Source organism: Trichosurus vulpecula, chromosome 9 (genome assembly GCF_011100635.1).
Source record: "Trichosurus vulpecula isolate mTriVul1 chromosome 9, mTriVul1.pri, whole genome shotgun sequence".
Classification (NCBI taxonomy): Eukaryota; Metazoa; Chordata; class Mammalia; order Diprotodontia; family Phalangeridae; genus Trichosurus; species Trichosurus vulpecula.
This window is the reverse complement of record NC_050581.1, coordinates 199,072,902-199,086,779: the sequence shown is the minus strand read 5'-3', so window position 1 is coordinate 199,086,779 and position 13,878 is coordinate 199,072,902. Positions and strand designations below refer to the sequence as shown.

Here is a 13,878-nt window from a genome sequence, read left to right as displayed (position 1 = left end):
CTAGGTAGGCCATAAGGGGTATTTAAAGGCTACATTATTAGCAGTATACATTATTAAATTTACTCTGGCAATGGTGCAAGAAGAGAATAAACCAAGCAGATACAGGAGGCAGGGAGGCTGGGAGGAAGGTATTTCAGTCTGGGCTAGAAGTAATAAAGATGTTACTTAGTGAGGTAACAGTAAGACTAGAGAGGACCGATCGCAAAGATCATGTGGGATGGCATTCAAAACCCTTGCTAACTAACTGAACACAGTGTCAAGGAGGGCCCAGAATTCAAGCCTGGGTGATAAAGAATAGCAGTATTATTCATTCGACAATCGTTTGTTAAGCACCTGCTCTGGGCCCATCACAGTGCTAGGCACTGGGGCCTAACTACAGAGACAATGAAACAGAAGATTCTGTTCCATTGGGAGACCATAAGTATAAACAAAGTATATTCAAAATAGGCACAAGGTAATATGGGAGAGGGGGAGAAAGCCTTATGTGTAGAAGGTGGTATTTGGGATAAGCTTTGAAAGCCCCTGAGGACACTAAGAGTCCTCTGAGCTTAGGAGGAAACAAAATCCAGGCACAGAGACTAGCGGCCGGCATTCCATGTGAAGCCCAGCAGAATAAGCTTGGAAAGATGGGCTAGAGAAAAGCTGTGAAGGGCTTGAAAAAAACAGCAGAGTTCGTACTGATCCTGCAGAAAACTAGAGTAAAGGTTCTCAACCATGTCTGCAACATGGACCCCTTCTCAGCATGCTTTTAAAGGGATAAATCCATAGGACTGCCAAGGAAACCAATTATATGAGATACAGATATCACAATATTTTTGGAAAAAGTTCACACAGCCCAAGTAAAGAACCGGCACAGAGCTGTTGTTTGTAAAGCTGCGTCATTCCTGGAAATGACAAGATCTAACAGCTGATTGGCTATGCAGGAGAAGAACAAATATGGAAGGAGTTAAAGGTCAGGCTGAAGCCAGAAAACTGAGGACTGGTAGGATGGTGATACCCTCAACAAGAGTGGCTGGTGGGGAAGAGAGATAACAGTTCTTCTTTGGACATACTGAGTTTGAAATGCCTATAGAACATCTACTTTGAAAGCACTCAACAGGTTATAAGAAACTAGAGCTCAGGATACAGTGTAAACAAGGGCTGAATATATGCATCTAGGAATCCTCTTCTGTGATGAAATTTAAACTATTGGGATTAGTGAGGTCATTGAGAGCAGAGAAAGAAGAGGACAGAGATCTCAAATATAAACACCAGAGGATGGAACACAGATAACGATACAGAGCAAAGAAGACTAAAAAGAAGCCAGATAAGAGAACTACCTAGAAAAACTCCAGAGAGAAGAGAGAATCTAGGAAAGGCTGAGCAGTGGCCAGTGCAGCAGAGTGACCAGAAAAGATGAAGGCTGAGGATGGACCATCAGATCTGGTAACTTGAGAAAGAGCAGGTTCCAAATAAGAAAGTAATGAAAAGTAGATATGAGGGCAAGGTAAGGAATTTGGTTTGGGGCATCTTCAGTGTGAAGTACCCTGGCGATATGTAGGAATTGATATAAGGCAGGTAGAGATGAGGCAAAGTTCATGCAGCAACAGCTTCTGGAACAAAGATACAGATGTAGGAGTCCTCCATGTACAACCAGCTAAACTCTAGAACCAAATACAAGCAAACAGGAAGGGTTCAAAAGAAACAGAACGTCGGATGCTCCTGTGACCTGCTCCTCCAGGCAGCCTTTCTCTTCCCCCTAAAATCTTAGTACTCCCACCCTCATCAAATAGCTTGATCTAATTATCTAGTCTCCTCACCCCTCCATGAGAGTAGGGAGAGAAAATTCAACAGCCTCTACCCTCCAGAAAATTATCATTCTACTAGGGGTGGGGAGCAGGGAGAAAGAAGGGCCCATGCAAATAGCAAAGTACATCCATTAGCACTGAAGGGGAAAGGCCTTCAGGATCTTTCCATCTCTAGCAGCCAGCCTAGGGTACCCTACACAGACTAGTGGCTTAAGTGATTAATAATTCAATGGGTTGAACTAGACAAGAGATTTGAGAGATTCCTACATCTATGGGTTAGAAGAAGAACAACAAACCAGGGAAGGAGAGAAGTCACCAGATGGGTAAGAGACCCAAGAGGTTCAAATGACTTAATGTTATGCAAAGCATTTTGCAAACATACATGTGTTATTAGTCATTTCAGCTGTTTACTATTTGGTCCCACCGCACTAATCCATACCCTAGCTCAGCAACCACTGGGCCATCTCTGCCAACTCCAAACCACAATGAACTTTCCCTTTCTTCATTAGAATTTTTTGGCCAGAGTACAGCAACCAGTATGATGAAAGGTTCATCTGAAAATCCTCAACCAGGCAAGTGTTAGAAGACCAGTTAAGTCTACTCCCAGATCCATTCTTTATTAGCTGAATGACCTCAGGCAAGTCACTTCCCCTCAACAGGCCTCAGTTTTCCCTATCTTTAAAATGAACAAGCTGGATGAGATGAGTTCTAACGTAAATTCCAAGTCTAAAAAATTATATGGTTCCATGTGAAACAAGGGGGAAAAAAGATGAACACACTAGATAAGGTTGGCCTAGCGAAGTCTAAGGTCTTCTTTAAACACCTGTAAAACTCACAGGAAAAGGACTTTATCTCTATGTTATTCCATACGGCAGAATAAGGGCCAAATGGAAGAAGTAAATTAGAGCAGGACAGACTTCAGCACAGGATTCAAAGAAGTCATCTTCCATTTTGGAACTGTCCAACAACAGAAAGTGCTGGGTCAGTGGGTAAAAGAACCACACCCACCCCCACAAGTATTAACTCACCTGAAAGGCTATTTAGGGACATTAGAGCAGAAAATTCCTCTAGAAGAGGGAGGTTTCATTAAAAATGACTTCTGAAGTACTTTTTGACTCTAACACTAGAGGAGTACAAACACTGCTACCCACAAAATCACAGGGAGGACTAGGACTGTTCAGTTTTGTCACCACATTCTTTAAGGCACAAAGAAACATGCCAAAATACAAACCACAGACTGCTTTAGGCCCCAAGTCAGTTACTTTAAAGTTCTGGGACTGGGCATGACCAGAGGAAATGCAAACGCAACCACACATTTTCAAAGGTTCAAAGCTCCAGTCACATGTTCAATTTCATAAAATAAGAAAAGGTTTAAATCTGCTATATGTATTGACATCAACTTAAAATAGTTTTTTTTTTCCCTTTAAAAGGTGGGGGGAGGATAAACCTATAATTTCACTGGTCAAAGAAACTCCTAGGGAGCAAACTCCTTGCAACAGTTCCAGTCTGCAGCTCCTACTCTGAACTGTCTGGCACATAAATCAGTTAAATGACTTGCCTAGGCTCACACAGCCTAATTTAAACTCAAGTGCCCCTAGGTGGGTCTTGAACTCATCTGATTCCCTGACTTGCAAAATAGTCTAAGCTTCCTCTTTATAGAATAAACCTGGTTAATTCAAGTTAGCTATATTTCAATACCACACCATTTTCCGCCTGTCTGGCACCATGAGAGGGGCTGTAAAAATTAGTTCATATCTTTATTTTGCTTTAAAAAATTGCTGGAACCTACAATGCCCTGTCTTTCCAAAAGATAGGTGAGCTCTCAGAGAGGAGGGACCGTTTTTGCCTTGATGCCTGGCCCATTCCATAGTACATGCTTAATAAATGCTTGTTGACTTATGGAATCTTATTATTCTGATGCTTTATGACAAAGAAGCAACAGGAAAAGAAAATGTGTATTTTAGCTGATTCCAAATTGGATCTTGTGATACTCCAGAGCAGTGTCCTGCTTTGAGGAGTATTCTGAACCCACCAAAATTGATCTGCTTTCACTTTGAACCATCCCTACTACCTGCACCCCGTGTCCCTTCTTAACGCAGCGTCACCAACTCTCAAAGTCTGAGAATGCTACAACAGTTGGTTAAAGTGTGAGGATCGTTTTTTTAAAAAAGTTGGCTAACAACCATGGAGACCAACTTTAGGTAATCAAGATGTAAGGAAGTCTCCACCATGAAGCTGACTCTGAGCACCTCAGTGGATGGAGGGCGGCGGAGGATCGCAGCAAACTGCGGAGCTTCTACTGGTGCCAACATCAGGCTTAAGTGGGGCGGTTTCTCCCCCAGTTCTCCTCGCTGCATTAGGGGTGAAGGTGTTCCCCACGGGTTTCAGCTCAGACGCATGACTTTCAGGCATCCGCTATGGGATTGGGGTCACCGCACAAGCGCTTTCGGACACCGAACGAGAAGCCACAGGACACAAGGTCTCAGCACCAGCCACTGGAGCCGGCACCTGCGGTCCTGGCGGACTCCGCCCTCCGCCCCCCCCCCCACCCCGGATCCCCACTCCTCCCCCACTCCCGGTCTCCCGCACGCAGCCTGCACTCACCTGACAGCCGGGCTGTAGGGGCTCCGGGAGCGGCGCCAGCTGCTGCCGCCGTACGGGCTGGGCGACACGTCCCCTCCGCGCTCGTACGAGCTGTGGCGGCTGTAGCTGGGCGAGCGGCGGCGGCCGTACGGGCTGGGCGAGCGCGGCCCGCGCCGTGAGTACGGGCTGCTGCCGGCGCCACCACCCCCCGGGCTGCTCGGGGACTTGCGGCCGCGCGGGGCGCCGTCCTCGCGGGCGCCGGCCGGGCTAGGAGAGCGCGCGCGACGCCGGTAGGCCTTGGGCTCGCTCTTGTCGTCGCGGTAGGCCCGCGGCGTCTCCTTGTAGGCCGAGGGCGGCTCCTTGGCCGCCTTAGTCCGGCTGCGGTGCGCCTTCGAGTCCCGCTCCTTGCGGCCCGATGCGCCCGACGCGCTCTTGCGGCGCCCCCCGCCGCTCCCGCCGCCCCCGCCGCCCTTGGCAGAGGCCTCGGACGCGCGGTCATCGCCGTGGCCGTGGCGGCCGCGGGACTTGGCCGAGGCCTCGCCGGCCCCGGCGCGCTGCGCGTCCCGCCGCCGGTGCTCGCGGTGCCGCTCCTTGCTGCGGCCCCCGCCGCCGCCGCTGCCGCCGCCTCCGCCGCCCCGGTGTTCCCGGCGCGGCCTGCGTTCCGACGAGCCCCCGCGCCGCGCCGGCGCCCCGGGCGACGAGGCCGGGCTGGCCCCGCCGGCCCCGGGCCCGGCCCCGGCCCCCGGAGCGCCGGGCGGCCCCAGGCCCTGCTCCGACTGGGAGCTCACGTCGTCGTAGTCGGCGGCGGGCGGGCTGGCCGCGCCGGGCCCGGTCCCGCCGCCCCCGTCCTGCGGCCGCCGCGGCGGCGGCGGAGGCTGCGGGGGCAGCGAGGGCGAGGGCGGCGGGGGCTGCTGCGGCGGCGGCAGCGACGGGAGCGGCGGCGGCGGGGGCTGCGGCGCGAAGAGCCGGCGCCGCTCGGCCTCCTGCCCGGCGCGGGCCCCGCGGCGCCGCTTCTGCCGGGCCGCGGCGCGCCTCTTCCCCCTGGGCAGCCGCTTGAGCTCGAGCCCCGGCGGCCCCGGCCCCGGTCCCGGGCTGAAGCAGCAGGAGGAGGACGAGGAGGCCGCGGCGGCGGCGGCTGCGGCGGCGGCCGGGCCCGGGGCCGCCAGGAAGAGCAGCGAAGGCGGCGGCTGCGGGGGCGGCGGCGGCTGCGGAGGCGGCGGCGGCGGCTGCAGGAGCTGCGGCTGCAGGAGCGGCAGGAGCAGCGGCGGCTGCTGCGGGGACAGGAAGCGCCGGCGCTTGCGGCGCTCCTCCAGCTTCTTCTCGGCCCAGCTCAGCCCGGCCCCGGACCCGGCCCCGCCGCCGCCGCCGCCGCTGCCGCCCAGGGCCGTGTCCGAGCTGCTCGGCATGGGGGGGCGGCTGCGGGCCCGCGGCGGGACGGGCCGGACGCGGCTGGCGGGCGGGGCGGGGGGGCGGGCGCGGCCTCCTCCGACTCGGGCTCCGGCGGGCCCGGCTCACACCCGGGCCATGGCCATGCCCGCGCCCGGAAGCGACAACAACAGCGGCGGCCTCGGCACGGGCTGCTCCTCGGGCCGTACAAGGCGGAAGTGGTGCGGCCGCGGCCCCGGCGCCTCACTCCATCCCGCCCCGACGTTGGGCTCCGGGTTGGCAGGCGGGCGGCGGGCGTGTGTGTGCGCGGAGCCTCGGCCGGCCAGGCGCTCGCTCCTCTTCGGGCGGCGGCGGCCCCACGCACGCGCGCGCGTCCTCGCTCCTCCTCACTCTCTCACGGTCCTGATCCCGATCCCGATCCCGGTCCCAGCGGCGGCGGGGGGCGGCGGCGTCGGCGGCCTCCGAGGCCTGGGCCTGACAACAACTCCCGGCCTGCAGCCTCGCGCACGCAGCGGCCCCAGCGGGACTGACGGGCGCGCGCACGGCGACGACAGTGGCGGGGCGCGAGAGTGCGTGAGGCCGACCGAGGAGAGCGTAGCTGACTGACTGACAGACCGACGGGGAGGGGAGGGGGGAACGGGAGAGGGGCGGGACTTCCGGGAGAGTAGGGGTTGGGGGGAAAGAGGAGGGTACGGGGATGGCTCCAGAGATAGGGCCCAAGCAGTGTCTTCTTCCTCATCGACCCACTTTTGGCCCCTCCCCTGGGGGCAGGCTGCCCCGCCCCTTCCCCTTTCCCTTGTCTAGGGGAAGGTAAGAAGGAGGAGCGTGAGGAGGGGCGGGAGCTAGAGCCTCCACGGCCCCTCCCCTTCGCTCCCCTCGACTGCCCTCGGCGCGCGCGCGCTCGAGCTGGACGCTGCACCGGGAGCGCGCACGCACACCTCACACACATAAGCGGAGATGAATGGCGACGGTGCTAGTAGAGTCGAATGCCCTCTGAGTCGCATCGTCTCCGCCCTCGGCGTGCTCGCGCCTCGTGCGTGCGCCGGAAGTCGGTGCGACGACGTCGCTCTACTTCCGGGGAAATGGAGATGGGGGGGTGGAGAGGAAGAAGCGTTACCGGAAAGGGAGGAAGGACGAGGGTCGGCAGCTCTGGACGCGGCCTCCCCTCGGACCCCGCCCCGCCACCAGCGCCAGGGCCTGGGTGGAAGGTGCGGGGGCCGCGGCTCCCAAGACTCGAAGAAAACCGCCCTGCGAGGCCGGGAAAGCAGGAGGGAGCCGAGGCCTCGCTGGCCCGCCCCGGCCCTGCCTCCCTTCTCGGGGACGGCGCCGGGTACCCTCGGTGCGGCCTCGGGCGGGAGCCCCGAACGGGACCTCGACCCAGCCGCGGGCATCTCGAGACATCGCGTCTGCCTCCGGGGCCTAGGCCGGGAGGCCAGGACTAGGCCCGAACCAGGGGTCTGGGCCGGCCCAGCCGCTTCCCCCGTCCGGACCGGGCCCGAATTCTCGTCCTTCCCGTATTTTCTCTGCCGGTTCCGTTGGGATGCGTTTCCTTCGCAGCCGCATATGCTTTACTTGATGCCTTTAGAAGCCCCCCGGGAAGGCGGCCTTAGCCAAGAGTGGGGTTCGGAGAGCCCAGGCTGCAGCGTGGGCGCCTCCTGGGCCGCCCCCCACCCTGGGCCCCTTGGTGTTTCTACACATGTATGTTTTTGTGCCAGAACCTACCTTCGCACCCGCCAGTCCTCCGCGGGTCTCGCAGAGTGCGTCCCCTCCAGCCCCCTGCCCAGGTGCCATCTCGTTCTTGCTCTGATTCCCACCCCACCCCCAGCCTTGGCTTTAACTACGGGACCCTTAGAGGCTCCCGGAATAGTTGGTAAGCACTTTATAATCATCTCACCCACCCCTGCGTTTCGCGGGGCAGGAGCCGTGGTAGGTGCTTAACAAGCCTACATAAACGGTGTGACCACTTAAGATGTCCAGGCCAAAACCCGAGATGGAAACTCGGGAAGTATCGAAGTGCAGGGCTACAGCCCCTGACTAAAAGGAGCTTGCGATAAGGTGAACTCCCAAATTGCTGGAAGGATGAGGGATTGTTTTTAGTTTTTTTATCGGACTCTAGCAGTTGAGCTGTGAGGGTCATCTGGATTTGGACTTAACAAATGAATTAAATTTCTGTTGTAAAGTAATAAAGAACAATAAAATTAAGGAATTTCAAAGTGAAACTTAGAGCTCTGAAATTATTTTAAAATATGAACATTAAAAATCTTAATTCTGTACCTCCTTTTAACAAGGCATAGTTGTATTTATGCCTTAATCCTATTTTCTTGGTGGCATATCCATTTATCTTCCATCTGATTTTAGGATTAGATAATGTTATTTTTTATTGATTGTATTTTAAAATTTGGCAGAGCAATCAGTTTTTCCCCGTAATTCTGAAAACTTTGCCAATTTTTTCTTATTGTGTTTTTTTATCTGATTCTATAAATGTAACTTGTGCCCTGACCTGAGGTTCATGGAGAAATGAGGTTAAGCTTTGTGGCTTCTTCATAGTTTTTCTTTGACTTGCTTCCCTCCGCTCTTCATCCCTCAGCCTAGGATTTCCCCTTGGAACCTCAGAATTAGGACCTTTAGAAAAAGTAACAAGCCCTCAGATCCCATACAAACCGATAACAAGCCATCAAGTATATGGTACAAACTAAGGAGATAGAAAAGAAAGGGCCCTTCAAGGCCATAAACTGTAGTGGACTTGTGCCACCCAGAGATACTTAGAGTTTGCCTGTCTTAGGTTATCACTAGGTTTAAAGCCCTTCTTCTTGAGGGTGTTAGAAAGTCTTGTAAGCCCACCTCCCACACTAGTCCATTAATATTTTGATTGCTATTGCATCAAATCTTTGATTTGTGAAATACTATTATTTTACTATATTATGAGCTTGACCTGTCAATCTGTAGGAGATATCCTTATCATTCAGTTTTCCTTTATTTCTGTCAAAAATAATTGAAAATTTGTCTTTATAGAGCTTATGTGTATATTAGTAGGGTAAACCCAGATATTTGGTTCATTCTTTTTCTATAAGAATATTTCTCATTTTTTCTTGATTGTTGATAAGATTTTTTTTAAATACGGATGATACTTGTGGGGTTATCTTGTACTCCCTTTCAAAAGTGAATGAATCAGTTTTTCTAAACCTACAATCTTGTTTTTGCTATAACAACTGTAACTCAAATACCTTGCCACACGGCTATAATTAGCAATGCGGCATCCCTAATAGCCTTAATAAGATATAGCTTTCAGAGGTTAAAGCTTAGCCACCTACTTTTCCACAGCTATTTTAGATCTCTGTGATAACGTAAGTGAGCAATGGCATACTGGCAGGGCTTGTCACATTCAATGCTAAGTGTTCATAAGAACATCCCACTTTTAATCAAGTTCACATCGTTTTAAAATTGTAACTCCTCTCAAAACAGAGATTGATCATTCTTCCAGGTTTGTACCCCGCTGGGATCTAGGCCCTCGGTACTGACTTGTTCTAGGTGAAAGAGCAACAAGGGTTTTTACATCTTGGCGTTGCTCTTTACTGACTTTTACTGACCTTGAGCAGATCACCTCATCTCAGACCTTTTTTTCCTCATCTGTAAAAAAAAGGAAGGGATTTGGACTAGAGAGATGTAACTTCTTCACTGGTCATGCCTTTTTCATGTCTGTTTGCTAGAACTAAGATTCCTAAAATTAGGCGACAGGAATGGTGACAGTGAAAAGCTCTGCCACACTGTCTGATCAAAATTTTGCAGCTTGATGCCAAACACAGTGCCCTGTACACCAGCGCTTAATAAAAACCAGATCTTCTACTTAGATTAAGGAAAAATCATTCTGTTCATATATTTCAGTGATTTTTTTAACAAATGAACCTTGCATTTTATCACAAAGCTTTATGTACCTCTTGATGTAATCATGTTTTCCATATTGATATGATTAGGGGCTATTGCAGTACCGTGGATAGAGAGCTAGCCTTGAAGTAATGAAAACCAGAGGTTGACCCCTCCTGAGTACTGGCAGCAGGTTCAGAGATAAGTCACCTCTCCATTCAGTGCTCCAGGCAACTCCCTTAGGTTAGGTTGTGGGATGACTTTTTGTTCCAGAGTGAAAGGAGTATCTGCTCAAGATTTCTTTGCAACTTCCATTTTCATTTGTTTAAAAATCCACTGAAGAAATCATAGGTCCAGATCACATTTTTTAAAAGATTCTTACATTCCCGTAATAGAAAGTATACTTGAATTCCCTTTAGTTCTTTTTATCAAAATGAATAAACGTCTTTGTATGTTACTATATTTTGGCCAGTACTTTATGTAATATTTTTGCATTGATACTCATTAATGATATTGGCCTGTAGTTTTCTTTTTCATCCTTATCGTGGCTCAAAACCATATTTGCCTGGTAGAAATAATTGAATGCTGTGCTATCTTTCTCTGTCTAATAGCAATCATTTTGTAGGGATTATCTCTCTTTGCTATTCAACATAGTGAACCTGCACTAGGCAAAAAATTTATTTTAATTCTATCTTTGCTACTTGGTAACTGTTACCCTGTAAAACAAGCATTCTTAACTTCTGTATAAAGTTCCATAAACATAACTTTATTTCCAAATAATTGATTTCCTTTGTAATCCTATGTGTTTTATGCATTTAAAAATGTTATTTTAAGAAGTTCCGGAGGCTGCTCATTACTGACCCATGTAATTTCTCCTAAGATAGGCCAGTTCAAATTATCTTCTGTTTCATCAGTTTGGGAATTTTATGTTTGGTATTCAAATTATCACAAAACTCTGCAGAATAGTCTTTGAAGATTTTATTAGTTTGTTGTACTCATAAGGACATTCTTGTCCTAATTTAGTCAGCATTTTCTCTTTATTATTGGTCCTTTAATAGAAATAGCTCGTGACTTTGAGAAGTGTCATAGATGTATTGTTTTGAAAATCAGGAGCTTAGAACAGGGAAGCCTGCTGGTTCCTCTCCATACAGAGGCAAATTTCCTAACTTTCCAAAACCTTAAATTGTACTTGCCCTCCTGGTGTCCCAAGGTTGTTATAAAGAAAGTACTTCGTAAGCCTTATAGCCCTATGAAAATGGCACTTATTGTATTATTATAGTTTTACCGGTTCTGTTTCTTTTATGATCCATCTTATTTCGGCTCCTTTTTTCAACTTTACTTTCAGTTTCTTATCTTCCTGACTTTCTCTAAGTGTTTGAAATACAGAATCAGCTCAAGGAGTTTTTCTTTTTCTCTCCTTAATATGAGTGTTCATAGCTATTAATTTGCACTGACTATGCTTTGCTGCAACTTATAGATTTGAGCTGGATTTCTGATCCTTAACTAAAATTAAATAAGGGAACAACATGTCTATATTTAATACTATTTGATCAGTATCACCAAAATTCATTCTTCCCAGTTCTGTTGTTTTCTTTCCATTCATCTTACCTTGTTCTCAGTTATTACTCTCTGATGTTCTGAATGATCATTTAATTATATTCTTAGATTTATTTTACCTTCTTTTTTTCTGTTTTTTGTTCTGTTTCCCACTAAACATTCAGCAGATTAGATTTGAATCAGGAAGCCTGGGTTCGAGTATGTGCACACTGTCTGTGCAGTTACTTGATTTTTCAGCACATCATGTGCCTCACCTGCCCTCTCTCCCTTACAGAATTGTGTTGAGGAAAAGGCATATCTTAAAGCTTTTGTAAATGGGAGTCGTTGTTTTCTAACTCAGCAGTATCATCACTCACCGATTAAATGATGCAGTACGAAATTTCAGTCATTCTGTGGTGCTTACAGTAAGACTGCAATTAATCACAGTTGAAAAGCACATTAGCTTAAATTCTCCAGCCTTGGAGTGATTTTACCAAGAGCCACTTAGATTTTTTTTCACAAAGTCTTGAAGGTCCTCAGGATTTTTAACCATTCACCTTGTGTTTTCAAGCAATGCTTAGGTTTTCTGGGATCTAAATCTGATATCAGAGACCACGTTTTTAAACTGTGGGCATCTCCTTTTTCAGTTTATTTAATCAGTGCTGATTGTTGGAGAAAAATCTTTTGAAACCCAAAATGATGTTTTTGAAAAGTGCTGTCTTGAAGTCTTCATACCTGCTGACTTGAAGGATTGCTTCTTTAATCTTGAATTTTGAAGTTTGAGGATATAGGCAAGCCATTCCCCATCTTTGGACTTCATTGAATCGTAATCTTAGAATTAGGGAATTTAGAGGCCTAGCCCTAATTCCACACATCCTCAGTTTTCTCTTCTGTAAGTAGGGATACCAAGAAAGTAAGTAAAATAAGATAGGTATAGTGCTTTCCAACTCCAAGATTTCAGGTCTTATGTTACTTGGGCAAATATGTTCCATGCATCCTTTATATTTGCCAAATATTAATTACTTTTTGTTCTTTTGGGGAAATTTTTTGGATGGTTTCCTGAGATATAATTATTCTTTGATATTTTCTGAAACTCTACTAATTGTGAGATTATCTTTCCTTGATCAGTAGATTCCTCTGCATTGCTTCCTAGTCAAATTCTTTTCTGATTTATTTCTGAATTTATTTTTCCATCTAAACTGCCTTCTTTACTGTCTTCCAGTATTCATAACTTCTTCCAGATATTTTGTACTGTTTCATCATCATCTTCCTGGACTGCGAGTTTGACTCAGTTCCTCCTGTAATTCCTATTGTGATTTTTTTCCTGATCTTATTTCCTTTAATTCTTTGCATGTGTTTATTAATCACTTAATTTTATCTTTCAAGGTTTCTTTCATGGTTTCTGGTGTTGTTTGGATGTTAGTCTTGTGATATTTTTCTCTTTGCTATATTTTATAATTTTTATGTTTTTCATTGTATTGAATTTTTTAGTTCAACATCTTTTTGTTGAGCTTTAGTTATTGTATGAGAATTTATAACTTTTTTACCTCTTTGGAGCATTTTTCTTTTTGAGGGAGATAGTGAAGAGGCAAGTTCTGATTGACCTTCCATTTCACTGTATGTCCTGAAATGTGCAGTAATTTCTATAAAGTGAGAGTATTAGCAGTAAACATAACTGATAATTATGTGCATTATAAAGCCTTTACAAAAATATAAATTTAAAAGACTGAAATAAAGATAAAATAATACTGTATTGGCAGCACTAAAACTGAAAATATCAATTTTAGTGAGAGCGATGTGATAGAATATGCCTATTTTTGGAAATCTTGGTTTACCACTTTGTGATCCAGCAATCAAAGGTATGGTTCTAAGTTCACATTTATTTTGATCCTTAGTATTAAGAACTATCATATCTGGGGAAAAAATACCTACAAAGATATGTAGAGTCATATGGGAAAGTGTATCATTGGCTGTGCTTGTGAAAAATCATGATACTCATTTTTCAGTCTTATCCACAAATCATGCAAAGGTTATTGTTTATATTTGACTATTAGATTTCCATCTGCCTTAATATCAGTCAGTTCCTAAAAGTTAATCCGAAGGTGTTATATTTTTAATGACTGAGTTCAAATCCACTGAAATTCTTTGTTTAAAAGGATTTAAATGGGTGAGGAGTTCTGTTTCTAAATTTTTAAAGTGCACAGATAAGAGTTTTTACAGGTGACACAACATTTTTAGCAACCCACGGAGGAGAGAATAAATATAGGAGGAATGAGTAGACAGCAATGTCAAATGCTGCAGAGAGGTCAAGAAGGATGAGGATTGAGAAGATGCCATGAGATTTGGCAGTTAGGTCCTTGAAGAGAACAGTCTCCATTGAGTGAGGAATCATGGATAACAGGGAGATGAATTTGGAAGACCGGAAGGAGGAGGGGCTTAGGGAGGATTCCCCCCACTTCCCACTCCCCTCCCCACTTCTTTCCCACAGCATCATCCCTGCTGCGCCTCCACTCTTCTTGATCCTTCCCCATCAGTTCACTCTTCTCTTATCCTAAGCCCCAGCTTTGAGTTATTTGTGCCACATACTAATATTACTCAACATATGCTACTGAATACAGTTGGAGAAAATTAGGGGATGATGCTTACACATTGCAAAAGGCAGTCTTTTCTGTTGTCATAATCCATTCACTACCCTACTTACCGTAGGAGCCATTTCAGATTTTTT

At 47.6% G+C, this 13,878-nt stretch overlaps 1 protein-coding gene across 1 annotated transcript in view; it reads right to left on the bottom strand.

Moving 5' to 3' along the window:
- The window catches only part of CDK13 (cyclin dependent kinase 13), a 113,040-nt gene extending 107,264 nt beyond the window's left edge, over positions 1 to 5,776 (bottom strand). The window contains exon 1 of the mRNA XM_036739691.1: positions 4,392 to 5,776. Within this exon, the coding sequence (XP_036595586.1) occupies positions 4,392 to 5,776 (1,385 nt within the window). The remainder of the gene's footprint in view (positions 1 to 4,391) is intronic.
- Between the last annotated feature and the right edge of the window lie 8,102 nt (positions 5,777 to 13,878).